This window comes from Procambarus clarkii, chromosome 16 (genome assembly GCF_040958095.1).
Source record: "Procambarus clarkii isolate CNS0578487 chromosome 16, FALCON_Pclarkii_2.0, whole genome shotgun sequence".
NCBI lineage: Eukaryota > Metazoa > Arthropoda > Malacostraca > Decapoda > Cambaridae > Procambarus > Procambarus clarkii.
Window position 1 is genome coordinate 30,466,945 of NC_091165.1, and position 20,712 is coordinate 30,487,656.

General features: G+C 51.5%; 2 protein-coding genes across 3 annotated transcripts in view; one reads left to right on the top strand and one right to left on the bottom strand.

Annotated features, from left to right (window-relative positions):
* Positions 1–5,576, bottom strand: part of LOC123760107 (uncharacterized) — a 31,546-nt gene extending 25,970 nt beyond the window's left edge. Inside the window, 1 exon segment of the mRNA XM_069325419.1 lies at positions 5,296–5,576. The gene's annotated coding sequence lies outside the window, so the exon portion shown is untranslated.
* Positions 5,073–20,712, top strand: part of LOC123760165 (protein C3orf33) — a 69,798-nt gene continuing 54,158 nt past the window's right edge. For both annotated transcript variants that reach the window (XM_069325420.1, XM_069325421.1), the window contains exon 1: positions 5,073–5,278. In XM_069325420.1, coding sequence (XP_069181521.1) covers positions 5,174–5,278 — 105 coding nt within the window. In that variant the 5' untranslated portion in view covers positions 5,073–5,173. The remainder of the gene's footprint in view (positions 5,279–20,712) is intronic.

A 20,712-nucleotide genomic window follows, 5' to 3' on the forward strand; every position in this document is an offset into this window, starting at 1 on the left:
AAATCAATAGACTGGGAAGCCTATAAAGCAAGAATGAAGGAAATTTTATAGGCAGATTCATATACTTCATTCTAGAGACATTAATGTTCCAACATGTTAAACAGGCCATGAGACTGAGGGAAGGGGATGTTCCATCAATACTGCATTTGATATTCACCAGGGAAGAAGCGATATTTGACATCCAGTACCTTCCTCTCTTGAATAATTGTGACCATGCCCTTTAAGAAATTAAATATGAAATGTGTTATAATCTAAAAGAGAATGAGAAAAAGGCATTAGAAAACTTGATTTCAGGAGTGGACACTGTCGGCATCACTATGGGGAACTTTGCAAGTTCTTTAATTGATTGGAAAAATTTGTTGTCAAGCATGGAAGTAAATGAGATGTATGACATTTTTTGATATATATGATGAAGGCACAAAAAGATTTATACCAAAACAGAGATGTGGAACTAGAAAACGGGATTAGTTCAACAAGAATTGTAAGAGAGCCAAAGAACAAGACCAAAAAAATGGAATTGATTATGAAGAGGCCAAACCCTAAACCCTACCAGCAATACAGAGCAGCAAGAGACAATTACAAAGCAGTGAGAAAAGAGAAGCAGAAAGATTTTCAGACAAACAGCAGACAATGTCAACATCACCCGGACTCCCCCCCCCTGGGATGCCTGTCAACATCACCCGGACTCCCCCCCCTGGGATGCCTGTCAACATCACCCGGACTCCCCCCCCTGGGATGCCTGTCAACATCACCTGGACTCCTCCCCTGGGATGCCTGTCAACATCACCTGGACTCCCCCCCACTGGGATGCCTGTCAACATCACCGGGACTCACCCCCCTGGGATGCCTGTCAACATCACCTGGACTCCTCCCCTGGGATGCCTGTCAACATCACCTGGACTCCTCCCCTGGGATGCCTGTCAACATCACCTGGACTCCTCCCCCGGGATGCCTGTCAACATCACCGGGACTCACCCCCCTGGGATGCCTGTCAACATCACCGCCCTGAGATGCCTGTCAACATCACCTGGACTCCCCCCCTGGGATGCCTGTCAACATAACCTGGACTCCTCCCCCGGGATGCCTGTCAACATCACCGGGACTCACCCCCCCTGGATGCTTGTCAACATAACCTGGACTCCTCCCCCGGGATGCCTGTCAACATCACCTGAACTTCCCCCCTGGGATGCCTGTCAACATCACCTGGACTCCCCCCCCCTGGGATGCCTGTCAACATCACCTGGACTCCCCCCCCCTGGGATGCCTGTCAACATCACCTGGACTCCTCCCCCGGGATGCCTGTCAACATCACCGGGACTCACCCCCCTGGGATGCCTGTCAACATCACCCCCCTGGGATGCCTGTCAACATCACCTGGACTCCCCCCCCCTGGGATGCCTGTCAACATCACCCCCCTGGGATGCCTGTCATCACCTGGACTCCCCCCCCCTGGGATGCCTGTCAACATCATCGGGACTCACCCCCCTGGGATGCCTGTCAACATCACCTGGACTCCTCCCCTGGGATGCCTGTCAACATCACCTGGACTCCTCCCCTGGGATGCTTGTCAACATCACCTGGACTCCTCCCCCGGGATGCCTGTCAACATCACCTGGACTCCTCCCCCGGGATGCCTGTCAACATCACCTGGACTCCTCCCCCGGGATGCCTGTCAACATCACCCCCCTGGGATGCCTGTCAACATCACCTGGACTCCCCCCCCCTGGGATGCCTGTCAACATCACCTGGACTCCTCCCCTGGGATGCCTGTCAATATCACCTGGACTCCTCCCCTGGGATGCCTGTCAACATCACCTGGACTCCTCCCCTGGGATGCCTGTCAACATCACCTGGACTCCCCCCCCTGGGATGCCTGTCAACATCACCTGGACTCCCCCCCCCTGGGATGCCTGTCAACATCACCCGGACTCCCCCCCCTGGGATGCCTGTCAACATCACCTGGACTCCTCCCCCGGGATGCCTGTCAACATCACCTGGACTCCCCCCCTGGGATGCCTGTCAACATCACCTGGACTCACCCCCTGGGATGCCTGTCAACATCACCTGGACCCCCTCCCCCAGGATGCCTGTCAACATCACCTGGACTTTCCCCCCTGGGATGCCTGTCAACATCACCTGGACTCCTACCCTGGGATGCCTGTCAACATCACCTGGACTCCCCCCCTGGGATGCCTGTCAACATCACCCGGACTCCCCCCCCGGGATACCTGTCAACATCACCCGGACTCCCCCCCCCCCTGGGATGCCTGTCAACATCACCCGGACTCACCCCCTGGAATGCCTGTCAACATCACCCAAACTCATCCCCCTGGGATGCCTGTCAACATCACCTGGACTCCCCCCCCCCCTGGGATGCCCGTCAACATCACCTGGACTCCCCCTCTGGGATGCCTGTCAACATCACCTGGACTCCCCCCCTGGGATGCCTGTCAACATCACCTGGACTCCTCCCCCCCCCTGAGATGCCTGTCAACATCACCTGGACTCCCCCCCCCCCTGGGATGCCTGTCAACATCAACTGGACTCACCCCCTGGGATGCCTGTCAACATCACCTAGACTCACCCCCCCTGGGATGCCTGTCAACATCACCTGGACTCCCCCCCCCCCTGGGATGCCTGTCAACATCACCTGGACTCCCCCCCCCCCCCCTGGGATGCCTGTCAACATCACCTGGACTCCCCCCGGGATGCCTGTCAACATCACCTGGACTCCCCCCGGGATGCCTGTCAACATCACCTGGACTCCCCCCGGGATGCCTGTCAACATCACCTGGACTCCCCCCGGGATGCCTGTCAACATCACCTGGACTCCCCCCCCCCCCTCGGATGCCTGTCAACATCACCTGGACTCCCCCCCCTGGGATGCCTGTCAACATCACCTGGACTCCCCCCCCTGGGATGCCTGTCAACATCACCCGGACTTCCCCCCCCCTGGGATGCCTGTCAACATCACCTAGACTCCCCCCGGAATGCCTGTCAACATCACATGGACTCACCCCCTGGGATGCCTGTCAACATCACATGGACTCACCCCCTTGGGATGCCTGTCAACATCACATGGACTCCCCCCCCCTGGGATGCCTGTCAACATCACCTGGACTCACCCCCCTGGGATGCCTGTCAACATCACCTGGACTCCCCCCCTGGGATGCCTGTCAACATCACCTGGACTCTCCCTGGGATGCCTGTCAACATCACCTGGACTCTCCCTGGGATGCCTGTCAACATCACCTGAACCCCCCCCCCCGGGATGCCTGTCAACATCACCTGGACTCCCCCCCCCCCCTAGGATGCCTGTCAACATCACCTAGACTCCCCCCGGGATGCCTGTCAACATCACTTGGACTCACCCCCCTGGGATGCCTGTCAACATCACATGGACTCACCCCCTTGGGATGCCTGTCAACATCACCTGGACTCCCCCCCTCTGGGATGCCTGTCAACATCACCTGGACCCCCCCCCCCCCCGGGATGCCTGTCAACATCACCTGGACTCCCCCCTGGGATGCCTGTCAACATCACCTGGACTCCCCCCCCCCTGGGATGCCTGTCAACATCACCTGGACTCCCCCCTCCCCCTGGGATGCCTGTCAGCATCACCTGGACTCACCCCCCTGGGATGCCTGTCAACATCACCTAGACTCACCCCCCCCCCCCCTGGGATGCCTGTCAACATCACCTGGACTCACCCCCCCTGGGATGCCTGTCAACATCACCTAGACTCACCCCCTGGGATGCCTGTCAACATCACCTAGACTCACCCCCTGGGATGCCTGTCAACATCACCTGGACTCCCCCCCCCCCTGGGATGCCTGTCAACATCACCTGGACTCACCCCCCTGGGATGCCTGTCAACATCACCTAGACTCACCCCCCCTGGGATGCCTGTCAACATCACCTAGACTCACCCCCCCTGGGATGCCTGTCAACATCACCTGGACTCCCCCCCCCCTGGGATGCCTGTCAACATCACCTGGACTCACCCCCCTGGGATGCCTGTCAACATCACCTAGACTCACCCCCCCTGGGATGCCTGTCAACATCACCTGGACTCCCCCCCCTGGGATGCCTGTCAACATCACCTGGACTCACCCCCCTGGGATGCCTGTCAACATCACCTAGACTCACCCCCCCCCTGGGATGCCTGTCAACATCACCTAGACTCACCCCCCCTGGGATGCCTGTCAACATCACCTGGACTCACCCCCCTGGGATGCCTGTCAACATCACCTAGACTCCCCCCCCCCCCCTGGGATGCCTGTCAACATCACCTGGACTCCCCCCCCCCCTGGGATGCCTGTCAACATCACCTGGACTCCCCCCCCCCCCTGGGATGCCTGTCAACATCACCTGGACTCCCCCCCCCCCCCTGGGATGCCTGTCAACATCACCTGGACTCCCCCCCCCCCTGGGATGCCTGTCAACATCACCTGGAGTAAACAACAGTTCAAACCTGGAGTGTTCGCCAGTTGCGTGTAGTGGACTTGGAGGCGCCAAGACACATGACACACACAGACACATGACACAGACACATGACACAGACACACACATGACACACACAGACACATGACACAGACACACACATGACACACACACACACATGACACACACACACACACATGACACAGACACACACATGACACACACACACATGACACACACACACACATGACACACACACACACATGACACACACACACACACGACACACACTCACATGACACACACAGACACACACACATGACACACGTCTCAGTAGTGACTATGAGCCAGTAACAAGTAAACACAAGCAAGACAAACATAAACAATCGGTGTTTGTAGTTTACAAACCCATAGGGAGGTGAGAGAGAGGGGGGGGGGCGAGAGCCGGGTGTGTGGTGGTTCACAGTCAGTTGTGTTGGGTGCCGCGCCGCCCCCCGCCTTCCCCTGCTGGCCCGGCCCTCCGCCCCCCTCCACACCGCCCTAACTACCCTCCACCCCGCCCTAACTACCCTCCACGCCCACACCACCAACCATGCCCCCTACAACACTACCTGGAGACCAGAGGAGACCAGAGGAGGCCGCGGGGGAGGCCAGAGAGGCGGCGGGCTCCGGGGTGGGGAGAGCCACACGAACGGACGCAGTGTGACGGAGATCAATACAACTCTTTACTATGTCAGACGACGCGCCACAACCACCGTCCAGTTTCTACACTTGGCCGTCGCGTTCCCTGGCCAGAGTGAGCCAGGTGGTGGATGATAACATCAGGGTTGTGCAGGTTGGTGAACCACGTACCTGAGAGTTGTTAGTGGAGAGTTGTGTTAGTAAGTGTTGCAGCAGGCAACCGAGCGGCCGCCGGTCTCCTCTTGTTGTCAGCTGGTGCCCGCTCTCCACGCTCAACACACCCGCTGTGCGCACTCTCAACTCACGCCTGCATTTATTTTTACTAACTCCTGCCGTTAGTTATGAATAAAATTAGTATTTCAATATAAAGTTCTGAAATTTGGAATTATATGTAGATTTCTTGATGCTAATATGTGTGTGCAAATACTTTAGTTACTGATTTGGAGAAATGGTTGCCATGACAACGTAATCGATCGATAAGCGAGAGGTACACAACTGTCCGGACACCTGCCAGTTCCCAACCCCCACACACCAGACTTGGGTGCCCGCTCATATACCTGCACCACTATTGTCAACCCCCACACACCAGACTTGGGTGCCCGCTCATATACCTGCACCACTATTGTCAACCCCCACACACCAGACTTGGGTGCCCGCTCATATACCTGCACCACTATTGTCAACCCCCACACACACCAGACTTGGGTGCCCGCTCATATACCTGCACCACTATTGTCAACCCCCACACACCAGACTTGGGTGCCCGCTCATATACCTGCACCACCATTGTCAACCCCCACACACCAGACTTGGGTGCCCGCTCATATACCTGCACCACCATTGTCAACCCCCACACACCAGACTTGGGTGCCCGCTCATATACCTGCACCACCATTGTCAACCCCCACACACCAGACTTGGGTGCCCGCTCATATACCTGCACCACCATTGTCAACCCCCACACACACCAGACTTGGGTGCCCGCTCATATACCTGCACCACTATTGTCAACCCCCACACACCAGACTTGGGTGCCCGCTCATATACCTGCACCACCATTGTCAACCCCCACACACCAGACTTGGGTGCCCGCTCATATACCTGCACCACCATTGTCAACCCCCACACACACCAGACTTGGGTGCCCGCTCATATACCTGCACCACTATTGTCAACCCCCACACACCAGACTTGGGTGCCCGCTCATATACCTGCACCACTATTGTCAACCCCCACACACCAGACTTGGGTGCCCGCTCATATACCTGCACCACCATTGTCAACCCCCACACACCAGACTTGGGTGCCCGCTCATATACCTGCACCACTATTGTCAACCCCCACACACCAGACTTGGGTGCCCGCTCATATACCAGCACCACTATTGTCAACCCCCACACACCAGACTTGGGTGCCCGCTCATATACCTGCACCACTATTGTCAACCCCCACACACACCAGACTTGGGTGCCCGCTCATATACCTGCACCACTATTGTCAACCCCCACACACCAGACTTGGGTGCCCGCTCATATACCTGCACCACCATTGTCAACCCCCACACACCAGACTTGGGTGCCCGCTCATATACCTGCACCACCATTGTCAACCCCCACACACCAGACTTGGGTGCCCGCTCATATACCTGCACCACCATTGTCAACCCCCACACACCAGACTTGGGTGCCCGCTCATATACCTGCACCACCATTGTCAACCCCCACACACCAGACTTGGGTGCCCGCTCATATACCTGCACCACTATTGTCAACCCCCACACACACCAGACTTGGGTGCCCGCTCATATACCTGCACCACTATTGTCAACCCCCACACACACCAGACTTGGGTGCCCGCTCATATACCTGCACCACTATTGTCAACCCCCACACACCAGACTTGGGTGCCCGCTCATATACCTGCACCACCATTGTCAACCCACACACACCAGACTTGGGTGCCCGCTCATATACCTGCACCACCATTGTCAACCCCCACACACCAGACTTGGGTGCCCGCTCATATACCTGCACCACCATTGTCAACCCACACACACCAGACTTGGGTGCCCGCTCATATACCTGCACCACTATTGTCAACCCCCACACACACCAGACTTGGGTGCCCGCTCATATACCTGCACCACTATTGTCAACCCACACACACCAGACTTGGGTGCCCGCTCATATACCTGCACCACCATTGTCAACCCACACACACCAGACTTGGGTGCCCGCTCATATACCTGCACCACCATTGTCAACCCCCACACACCAGACTTGGGTGCCCGCTCATATACCTGCACCACCATTGTCAACCCACACACACCAGACTTGGGTGCCCGCTCATATACCTGCACCACCATTGTCAACCCACACACACCAGACTTGGGTGCCCGCTCATATACCTGCACCACCATTGTCAACCCACACACCCCAGACTTGGGTGCCCGCTCATATACCTGCACCACCATTGTCAACCCACACACACCAGACTTGGGTGCCCGCTCATATACCTGCACCACCATTGTCAACCCACACACACCAGACTTGGGTGCCCGCTCATATACCTGCACCACTATTGTCAACCCCCACACACACCAGACTTGGGTGCCCGCTCATATACCTGCACCACTATTGTCAACCCCCACACACCAGACTTGGGTGCCCGCTCATATACCTGCACCACCATTGTCAACCCACACACACCAGACTTGGGTGCCCGCTCATATACCTGCACCACCATTGTCAACCCCCACACACACCAGACTTGGGTGCCCGCTCATATACCTGCACCACCATTGTCAACCCCCACACACCAGACTTGGGTGCCCGCTCATATACCTGCACCACCATTGTCAACCCCCACACACACCAGACTTGGGTGCCCGCTCATATACCTGCACCACTATTGTCAACCCCCACACACCAGACTTGGGTGCCCGCTCATATACCTGCACCACCATTGTCAACCCCCACACACACCAGACTTGGGTGCCCGCTCATATACCTGCACCACCATTGTCAACCCCCACACACCAGACTTGGGTGCCCGCTCATATACCTGCACCACCATTGTCAACCCCCACACACACCAGACTTGGGTGCCCGCTCATATACCTGCACCACTATTGTCAACCCCCACACACACCAGACTTGGGTGCCCGCTCATATACCTGCACCACCATTGTCAACCCCCACACACACCAGACTTGGGTGCCCGCTCATATACCTGCACCACTATTGTCAACCCACACACACCAGACTTGGGTGCCCGCTCATATACCTGCACCACCATTGTCAACCCCCACACACCAGACTTGGGTGCCCGCTCATATACCTGCACCACCATTGTCAACCCCCACACACCAGACTTGGGTGCCCGCTCATATACCTGCACCACCATTGTCAACCCCCACACACACCAGACTTGGGTGCCCGCTCATATACCTGCACCACCATTGTCAACCCACACACACCAGACTTGGGTGCCCGCTCATATACCTGCACCACCATTGTCAACCCCCACACACACCAGACTTGGGTGCCCGCTCATATACCTGCACCACCATTGTCAACCCACACACACCAGACTTGGGTGCCCGCTCATATACCTGCACCACCATTGTCAACCCCCACACACCAGACTTGGGTGCCCGCTCATATACCTGCACCACCATTGTCAACCCCCACACACCAGACTTGGGTGCCCGCTCATATACCTGCACCACCATTGTCAACCCCCACACACCAGACTTGGGTGCCCGCTCATATACCTGCACCACTATTGTCAACCCCCACACACACCAGACTTGGGTGCCCGCTCATAAAGAAATTCAGTGAATTTCTGGTTTCAATTCTTATTTTATTTTTATTTTATTTTATTTATATATATACAAGAAGGTACATTGGGTTTGTGAGAATACATTGGGTAGTACAGTATTTACATTCTTGTAAAGCCACTAGTACGCGCAGCGTTTCGGGCAGGTCCTTAATCTAGCAGATAATTTTAAGTAGGTAAGTTCAATCAGAATTGATAAATGAAAGATACATTACAAGAGAAAAATGAGATGAGAGAGATAAGTAAGTATTTTAAAGCACATTGTTATATTAAAGCTCTGATTGATTACATTGACAGCTTGATTAGTAATTTAAACAAGATTAATAGACACCATACAGCAGATTGGCAGCACATAAAAGACAGCAATGATCACAATGGTAAAGATGTTCAGAATGGGTACATAAAGATTGGGAGACTGGGTAGCAAAAGATACAGATAACAAGATTTAAAAACACCATACGGACGTAGCTTCAAATCCTCGTCACGGCCCTTGTGGATTTGTTCATTTGTTTATATGTGAGAAAGCTGCATGAACGCGCAAGCCATAGATCACTAAGAACGCTATTTGACCCGGCCAGGATTCGAACCCATGCCGTTCAGGATCACCCGCTAAACGTACACAGTACCGTGACCACCGCACCAATGAAAATATATTCATGTATTGTCAGAGGATGATTGATAAAGATTAAGCCACCCAAGAGGTGGCACGGGCATGAATAGCCCGTAATGTGTCAGAGGACAGGCTGTCAGTTTATATATACTCCATACATACTATACAAGTTAGGCTTATATCGAGGTTCCCCCCATCCCCACACTGGGAAGAATTACTGACCTTCCTGGGATGCAACCCCCACAACAAAGTGACTCACTCCTGAGTTCCTATTTACTGTTAGGTGGACAGGGGCATTAGGTGATAGGGAATGCGCCCAACCATTTCTGTCCCGCATGAGATTTGATCCCGGAATTCTCGATTGTGACTCTAAAACGAACTCTACTGTACTACTCTAATGTTTTAGATTCAGCTACTCGAAATAAAACGTTCCGAGCAGCACGGGCTATGGTGAGCCCATCGTACTTACCTGGCAAGGGAGAGGTGCCACCATTGTAAGTCCACTACGGGCTCACCATAGCCCGTGCTACTTGGAACTTTTTGTTCCAAGTAGCGAATCTTAAACAACAACAACAAAGCCACCATTGTTATTGTTTTAGATTCAGCTACTCAAATTCAAATGTGTATTCAGGTAAAAGTACATTCATAGAAGACGAGTTACAAACATAATGTTGGATTTATAGATTGAGCTAATACATACACTACCTAAAGCCGCTAATACACACTGCGTTTAGGGCAATCCGAACAAAAAGTTCTAAGTAGCACGGGCTATGGTGAGCCCGTGGTGGACTTACCTGGCACAGGAGCGGTGCACGATGTGCCACCGTTGTTGTTGTTGTTATAGATTCAGCTACTCGGAACAAGTTCCAAGTAGCACGGGCTATGGTGAGCCGGTAGTCCGATGTGCCACCGGGAGCCTAATATTATATACCAACCAACCACCAGTTGCCATCCCCTACACACCAGACATGAGTGGTGGCGCTACGTTAAGGTCACTACACCTCACAACGCTGGATGAGATTAGAAACAGAGGGGGAAGGACATGACGTGAAATCAACACCAGTAATTAGGATGATAAACTTATCATCCTACTATCATGCAAGAGGAGGTACACACAGGGGGGGCCAGTGGCTGAGTGGACAGCGCTCGAGACTCGTAATCTTAGGGACTGGGGGATCCACGGCCGTGGCCGAATGGGCAGAGTTTCTCTCACCCTGATGCCCCTGTTAGCTAGCAGCAGTAAATAGGCACCTGAGTTATAATTAGACAGCTGTTATGGGCTGCTTCTTGGGTGTGCGAGAAAAAAAAATTGAATGACTGACTGTTGAGAGGCGGGCCGAAAGAGCGCAAGCACAATTAGGGGAATACAAGTCTATGGATCATCCAATAAAATCAGCAGACACCTAGATGTTACTACAGCTCGGCTTAGACTCGGATACAAGTATCTCTGGGAATTCTCATTATCTGCTGATGTAGACCTGACCAAATGTAAACTGTGTCAACAAAATTATTCATGTATTGTGTCAGAGGACAGGCTGTCAGTTTATATATACTATACAAGTTAGGCTTTACAAGAGTGCAATTACTGTACTATGCTATGTATTCTCACAAACCCAATGTACCTTCTTGTATATAGGTAAATAAATAAATAAATAAATAAATAAATAAATAAATAAATAAATAAATAAATAAATAAATATTCGCACACCCTCCGTCACTGTGATGGAGTGCGAAAAAATACGTGAATTCCTATAACATATGTTCAAGAGATGTGTAAATATTTCATTGAAAATGATCTGCTACCATGAATTATAGCCAAATATAACCAGTGTGCTAACTGTAGGTAGTAACTAAGTGTTCAAGTTCAAGGAACTTTATTGAGGCAATGAAATACATCTCAAAAAGATAGTGTAGCTTAAGATTCAAATTTCTAATTTAAAATCCAAATTTTTATTCAGGTAAAAGTACATACATAGATGATGAGTTACGAACATAATGTTGGATTTATAGATAGAGCTAGTACATACAATACCTGAAGCTACTAATACCTATACATAGCGTTTCGGGCAAGGTGTGGCAGAAGGGGGGGGGGGGTAGAAATAGCCTACGCTACTCTATCCCTTTGAGATGCATTTCTTTCTTGTCTCAATAAACATACTTGAACTTGTGTGGGAGAAAAAAAGATATTTAGACTAAAACTTAATAATAATTGAGATTAAAGTATAAATTGTGTTGAAAAAAGAAATTAGGCTATTTTTACTTTTATCTATTTAAGGTCCATCAAGGGGCTCACAAATTCATATCGTGCATAACTATTAATCATATTAATAATGAGAAAGTGAGGATGAAAATCAATTTCCAAGTATTGGGGGATAGACTTCAGAGATACACGTAGCTTCGGCGATTAGAATAATGAGAGGCGGGACATCTAATGAATTAATCCTCTCACTTCAAAAGGCGGAAAGAAATGTGCAATTGATGTTAAGGTCTACAATAAGGGAGAATATATATATATATATATATATATATATATATATATATATATATATATATATATATATATATATATATATATATATATATATATATATATACATATATATATATATATATATATATATATATATATATATATATATATATGAAATCTTTATGTTCTAGTGTTATAATGTATGATGTCATTCAAGAATGCACTGCTTTTTATCACCAAATAGACAACCATTCAATTCCATATTGCTCATCACTTGAACATAGTGTTCATTAATCATAGGACCTCCTCAGCCATGGAGATGTACATTGCCTAGCAGGTTTCGCTAGGTGGTGTAACATACCTAAATGTGGGAACCGACCTGTGAGATTTATATTTATTTAATTTATATGAATTTATATAGAATTTATATTTACATTAATTTATATATTCCGATAGCAATTTGTATGATGATAAGTGGATTGTATTTATGCAATAATCTCACAAATCTATCCTTACACATTAGGGGGGGGGGGTTATATTGAATTTATATATATGCAGCCAATCAAACTACAATATTAAACTACATATATTAGTATACATTGAAGAGGTTCCTTATCTTATTATACAGCAGGCTTAGTCCACCAGATATAACTAGGATGTAGACACCAAATTATCCTCTGTGAGGCAGCTTCCATCACCCAGTAACTGATGTACCAAGCTTGCTTCCTCTTCTTGACCTGTCAAAAGGGCGCTAGCTAAAAGCCAGAATCCTAATATATGACAGCTATATCAGAGAAAACACTGTATAATGAATCATAAAGACCAAGGCTTAATTACCTTTTTTTAAGAGGCTGTTCGCATTTTAACCGGTTCGCCCTATCCACTGACATTAATGGCCAAAAATGATTAGATAAACGGGTTTCGGCAGAACACTTCCCTTGTGACTGATTACAGCGTGTTGATGATGGAAGACCTTTGGTTTCCATAACACTTCGTCCAAGAGAATTGATAGGAGGTGTTTACTCCCGTGTGCCTCTGGTCTAAACAACAATGGCTGACCACTCCCTACTACTGACTCTACTGGCTTACATTGTCCAGATATCAGTAACTGATAGAAGGGTCACATTTACTTTATTTTAATACTGATAATTAAGTTAATTAAAATGAGATGTTTTTTCGATGGTAAAGTCCAAAGGCTAATGTATTTAAGAATAATTCCCAGCAGAATAGCTGGTGAATTTATAATAGTATGTGGCAATGATATCCCGTTTTCTATTGACGGAAAATTCCACTAGAAGCTACATTTTCTATGGGTTAATTTGTGTATACAATGCAGCAATATTATCTGCAATTGCATGATATTAGTAATTGGTGTCGGATTTTCCGACACTAAAGGTCTTAGTATAAAAGCATTCTTATGTAGATTAAATCAACACGGGAGACATCTCGAGTCACGTAGGGTGCAGTCGCTCCTCCACAAATCTCCAGTATCAGCTCTTGTTACTAGTAATGGCTCAAAAGGGCCACCACTTACGGGCTATTCATGCCCGTGCCACCTTTTGGGTGGCTTAATCTTCATCAATCAATCAATTGATTAAATCAAGACGGGGGAGACATCTTCCGTCACGCAGGGTGCGGTCGCACCTCCATAGATCTCCAGTACCAGCTCTTGATACTGTTAATGGCTCAAAAGGGGCCACCACTTACGGGCTATTCATGCCCGTGCCACCTTGTGGGTTGCTTAATCTTCATCAATCAATCATCGATTAAATCAAATTAGTTCTAATGTATGTACATAAACACGGATACATTTTTCAAAGATCTTTTTACAATATGTATACGAGACAAGTCATACCCAGGGTCAAGCGCCCAGCTGACACCCACTCAACAGGTCGCAGTGTCCATTAATAGTAGGACCACCTCAACCCTCGAGGACCACCTCAACCCTCGAGGACCACCTCAACCCTCGAGGACCACCTCAACCCTCGAGGACCTCCTCAACCCTCGAGGACCACCTCAACCCTCGAGGACCTCCTCAACCCTCAAGGACCTCCTCAACCCTCGAGGACCACCTCAACCCTCGAGGACCACCTCAGCCCTCGAGGACCACCTCAACCCTCGAGGACCTCCTCAACCCTCGAGGACCACCTCAACCCTCGAGGACCTCCTCAACCTTCGAGGACCTCAATCCTCGAGGACCACCTCAACCCTCGAGGACCTCCTCAACCCTCAAGGACCTCCTCAACCCTCGAGGACCACCTCAACCCTCGAGGACCTCAACCCTCGAGGACCACCTCAACCCTGGAGGTCCTCCTCATCCCTGGAAGTCCACCTCAACCCTATAGGACCACCTCAACCCTGGAGGACCACCTCAACCCTGGAGGACCACCTCAACCCTGGAGGACCACCTCAACCCTCGAGGACCACCTCATCCCTGGAGGTCCTCCTCATCCCTGGAAGTCCACCTCAACCCTATAGGACCACCTCAACCCTGGAGGTCCACCTCAACCCTCGAAGACCACCTCAACCCTCGAGGACCACTTCATCCCTGGAGGTCCTCCTCATCCCTGGAAGTCCACCTCAACCCTATAGGGCCACCTCAACCCTGGAGGTCCACCTCAACCCTCGAGGACCACCTCAACCCTGGAGGACCACCTCATCCCTGGAGGTCCTCCTCATCCCTGGAAGTCCACCTCAACCCTGGAGGACCACCTCAACCCTGGAGGTCCACCTCAACCCTCGAGGACCACCTCAACCCTGGAGGACCACCTCATCCCTGGAGGTCCTCCTCATTCCTGGAAGTCCACCTCAACCCTGGAGGACCACCTCAACCCTGGAGGTCCACCTTAACCTTCGAGGACCACCTCAACCCTGGAGGACCACCTCATCCCTGGAGGTCCTCATCCCTGGAAGTCCACCTCAACCCTGGAGGTCCACCTCAACCCTGAAGGACCACCTCAACCCTCGAGGACCACCTCAACCCTAAAGGACCACCTCATCCCTGGAGGTCCACCTCAACCCTGGAGGTCCACCTAAACCCTGGAGGACCACCTCAACCCTGGAGGACCACCTCAACCCTGGAGGACCACCTCAACCCTGGAGGTCCACCTCAACCCTGGAGGACCGCCTCAACCCTGGAGGACCACCTCAACCCTGGAGGACCACCTCATCCCTGGAGGACCACCTCAACCCTGGAGGACCACCTCAACCCTGGAGGACCACCTCAACCCTGGAAGACCACCTCAACCCTCGAGGACCACCTTAACCCTGGAGGTCCACCTCAACCCTGGAGGACCACCTCAACCCTGGAGGACCACCTCAACCCTCGAGGACCACCTCAACCCTGGAGTACCACCTCATCCCTGGAGGACCACCTCAACCCTGGAGGACCACCTCAACCCTCGAGGACCACCTCAACCCTGGAGGACCACCTCAACCCTCGAGGACCACCTCAACCCTGGAGGACCACCTCAACCCTCGAGGACCTCCTCAACCCTCGAGGACCTCCTCAACCCTGGAGGACCACCTCAACCCTGGAGGACCACCTCAACCCTCGAGGACCACCTCAACCCTGGAGGACCACCTCAACCCTGGAGGACCACCTCAACCCTCGAGGACCTCCTCAACCCTGGAGGACCACCTCAACCCTGGAGGACCACCTCAACCCTGAAGGACCACCTCAACCCTCGAGAACCACCTCAACCCTGGAGGACCACCTCATCCCTGGAGGTTCACCTCAACCCTGGAGGTCCACCTCAACCCTGGAGGACCACCTCAATCCTGGAGGACCACCTCATCCCTGGAGGACCACCTCAACCCTGGAGGACCACCTCAACCCTCGAGGACCACCTCAACCCTGGAGGACCACCTCAACCCTGGAGGACCACCTCAACCCTCGAGGACCACCTCAACCCTGGAGGTCCACCTCAACCCTCGAGGACCACCTCAACCCTGGAGGACCACCTCAACCCTGGAGGACCACCTCAACCCTCGAGGACCACCTCAACCCTGGAGTACCACCTCATCCCTGGAGGACCACCTCAACCCTGGAGGACCACCTCAACCCTCGAGGACCACCTCAACCCTGGAGGACCACCTCAACCCTCGAGGACCACCTCAACCCTGGAGGACCACCTCAACCCTCGAGGACCACCTCAACCCTCGAGGACCTCCTCAACCCTGGAGGACCACCTCAACCCTGGAGGACCACCTCAACCCTGGAGGACCACCTCAACCCTCGAGGACCTCCTCAACCCTGGAGGACCACCTCAAACCTGGAGGACCACCTCAAACCTGGAGGACCACCTCAACCCTGGAGGACCACCTCAACCCTGGAGGTCCACCTCAACCCTGGAGGGCCACCTCAACCCTGGAGGACCACCTCATCCCTGGAGGACCACCTCAACCCTGGAGGACCACCTCAACCCTGGAGGTCAACCTCAACCCTGGAGGACCACCTCAAACCTGGAGGACCACCTCAACCCTGGAGGACCACCTCAACCCTGGAGGACCACCTCAACCCTGGAGGTCAACCTCAACCCTGGAGGACCACCTCAAACCTGGAGGACCACCTCAACCCTGGAGGACCACCTCAAACCTGGAGGTCCACCTCAACCCTGGAGGACCACCTCAACCCTGGAGGACCACCTCAACCCTGGAGGTCAACCTCAACCCTGGAGGACCACCTCAAACCTGGAGGACCACCTCAACCCTGGAGGACCACCTCAACCCTCGAGGACCACCTCAACCCTGGAGGTCCACCTCAACCCTCGAGGACCACCTCAACCCTGGAGGACCACCTCAACCCTCGAGGACCACCTCAACCCTGGAGGACCACCTCAACCCTCGAGGACCACCTCAACCCTGGAGGACCACCTCAACCCTCGAGGACCACCTCAACGCTGGAGGACCACCTAAACCCTCGAGGACCACCTCAACCCTGGAGGACCACCTCAACCCTGGAGGACCACCTCAACCCTGGAGGTCCACCTCAACCCTGGAGGTCCTCCTCAACCCTGGAGGACCTCCTCAACCCTGGAGGACCACCTCAACCCTGGAGGTCCACCTCAACCCTGGAGGTCCTCCTCAACCCTGGAGGACCACCTCAACCCTGGAGGACCACCTCAACCCTGGAGGACCTCCTCAACCCTGGAGGACCACCTCAACCCTGGAGGACCACCTCAACCCTGGAGGACCTCCTCAACCCTGGAGGACCACCTCAACCCTGGAGGACCACCTCAACCCTGGAGGTCCACCTCAACCCTGGAGGAAAACCATTGTTAACTATGTCTTCAACTTGGTGTTGTGTAAGCCATTTCTCCTTTGCATTTTCCTTCACCATTTACCACTACACACTGGGGTGAAGGCTGCCACCATTACTGGATAGTTCATTTTCCTGAGACTCTTCCATCCGTGATACTCCATCTTCTTCCTTACTTTCTGTCCCTCCGCTTCACTCCCCACTGTACTTCCCGCTTCACTCCCCACTGTACTTCCCGCTTCACTCCCCACTGTACCTCCCGCTTCACTCCCCACTGTACCTCCCGCTTCACTCCCCACTGTACTTCCCGCTTCACTCCCCACTACACACCATCTGTTTGCCACAGCTAGTTTGTATTCTAGAGCGGCCATCCTCTTGTCCAACTTTTTGAGGTATTCCAAGATGTGTGTACCAGCCCTGCGCCTCATACCACGAGAGTAAACTTTATTGATCCCGTTTTCTACTGCCACAAGCCTAGCCTTAGTCATCGCCGTTCCTTTCTTCTAAATGTTGGTCACAGAGGCTATCGCTGTCACGTCTTCTTCCTAGTTCCTGCCCTACGATTTTACCTTCCTTCGCAGTTTTGTTTACTCTGCTTGTGGGTACCGGCTTGGAATCTCACATAATCTATATATTACGTGAGAAATCTTTAAAGAATTCTGATAAAGAAAGAGATCTAGGGGTGGTTCTAGATAGAAAACTATCACCTGAGGATCACATGAAGAATATTGTGCGAGGAGCCTATGCCACGCTTTCTAACTTCAGAATTGCTTTTAAATACATGGATGGCGATATACTAAAGAAATTGTTCTCGACTTTTGGTAGGCCAAAGCTAGAATATGCAGCGGTTGTGTGGTGCCCATATCTTAAGAAGCACATCAACAAACTGGAAAAGGTGCAAAGACATGCTACTAAGTGGCTCCCAGAACTGAAGAGCAAGAGCTACGAGGAGAGGTTAGAGGCATTAAATATGCCAAAACTAGAAGACAGAAGAAAAAGAAGTGATATGATCACTACATACAAAATAGTAACAGGAATTGATAAAATCGATAGGGAAGATTTCCTGAGACCTGAAACTTTAAGAACAAGAGGTCATAGATTTAAACTAGCTAAACACAGATGCCGAAGAAATATAAGAAAATTCACTTTCGCAAACAGAGTGGTAGACGATTGGAACAAGTTAGGTGAGAAGGTGGTGGAGGCCAAGACCGTCAGTAGTTTCAAAGCGTTATATGACAAAGAGTGCTGGGAAGACGGGACACCACGAGCGTAGCTCTCATCCTGCAACTACACTTTGGAAATTAACGGGGCTTCCTGCGACATAGAGAACAGAGAACAGCATTCAGTGCATTGACAATTGCAGCAAGATGGCAAGAATTTTTCTCCGTTTTCACTCGTGACTCTCGCGAGCCTTGCTTTTTACCGCAGAACCGACATCTAGGGTCACAATTGTCCAAACCATATGTCTCCAACGAGAACACTGCGTGCATAGTGTAGGCTCCTCATTGTATCTTGCCACTTTCCTGTATCAAACTCCTTGCACAAAAAGTCATTCTGGAGTCTCACTCTTTATTAAGTCAATAATCTGGCTTTGTTTTTCAGCACGTACAATGTTCCTCTCAGCCCATTGTTGAGATGAAGAAATTCAGGATCCCAGTATGTCGGATACTTAATATTTTAATACTTCACAGTCTTGCATGAATTAGTTCAGTCAACTGAATGATTACAATCTCTTAAGTGAACAAATAATGCATTAAGCTCTTGACCTAACCTTATACTGTATGTGTGTTCTTCTATTCTCTAGTCATGATGTTTACCTGTTTGGCCAACATGCAAATTATTACAATCATTACTTGGAATGTTATACACACATCCATTATAACTGCCTGCGGAATTTTTAATGGGATTGTTTTTACCGACATCAAGATTCCTAAATGCTACATTGATATTATATTGTTTTAGTAATTTAGGAATTTCATCGCAATTATGGCATGGCAGAATTATTGAATTCTTTCTTTAAAAACAAAACAAAAATGTTACGAGCAACTTGGCTGACTTTATCAATATATGACTGGGTATTTGGCACCACACCCTACACCACACCCTACACCACACCCTACACCACACCCTACACCACACCCTACACCACACTCTACACCACACCCTACACCACACTCTACACCACACCCTACACCACACTCTACACCACACTCTACACCACACCCTACACCACACTCTACACCACACTCTACACCACACCCTACACCACACCCTACACCACACTCTACACCACACCCTACACCACACCCTACACCACACTCTACACCACACTCTACACCACACTCTACACCACACCCTACACCACACTCTACACCACACACTACACCACACTCTACACCACACCCTACACCACACCCTACACCACACTCTACACCACACCCTACACCACACTCTACACCACACTCTACACCACACCCTACACCACACCCTACACCACACTCTACACCACACCCTACACCACACCCTACACCACACCCTACACCACACCCTACACCACACCATACACCACACCATACACCACACCCTACACCACACCCTACACCACACCATACACCACACCCTACACCACACCATACACCACACCCTACACCACACCATACACCACTCCCTACACCACACCCTACACCACACTCTACACCACACCCTACACCACACTCTACACCACACCCTACACCACACCCTACACCACACCCTACACCACACCCTACACCACACCCTACACCACACTCTACACCACACCCTACACCACACCATACACCACACCCTACACCACACTCTACACCACACTCTACACCACACCCTACACCACACCCTACACCACACCCTACACCACACCCTACACCACACCCTACACCACACTCTACACCACACTCAACACCACACCCTACACCACACTCTACACCACACTCTACACCACACCCTACACCACACCCTACACCACACTCTACACCACACCCTACACCACACCCTACACCACACCATACACCACACCCTACACAACACGCTACACCACACCCTACACCACACCCTACACCACACTCTACACCACACCCTACACCACACCCTACACCACACCCTACACCACACTCTACACCACACCCTACACCACACCCTACACCACACTCTACACCAAACTCTACACCACACCCTACACCACACCCTACACCACACTCTACACCACACTCTACACCACACCCTAATCCACACTCTACACCACACCCTACACCACACCCTACACCACACTCTACACCACACCCTACACCACACCCTACACCACACCCTACACCACACCCTAACCCACACCCTACACCACACTCTACACCACACCCTACACCACACCCTACACCA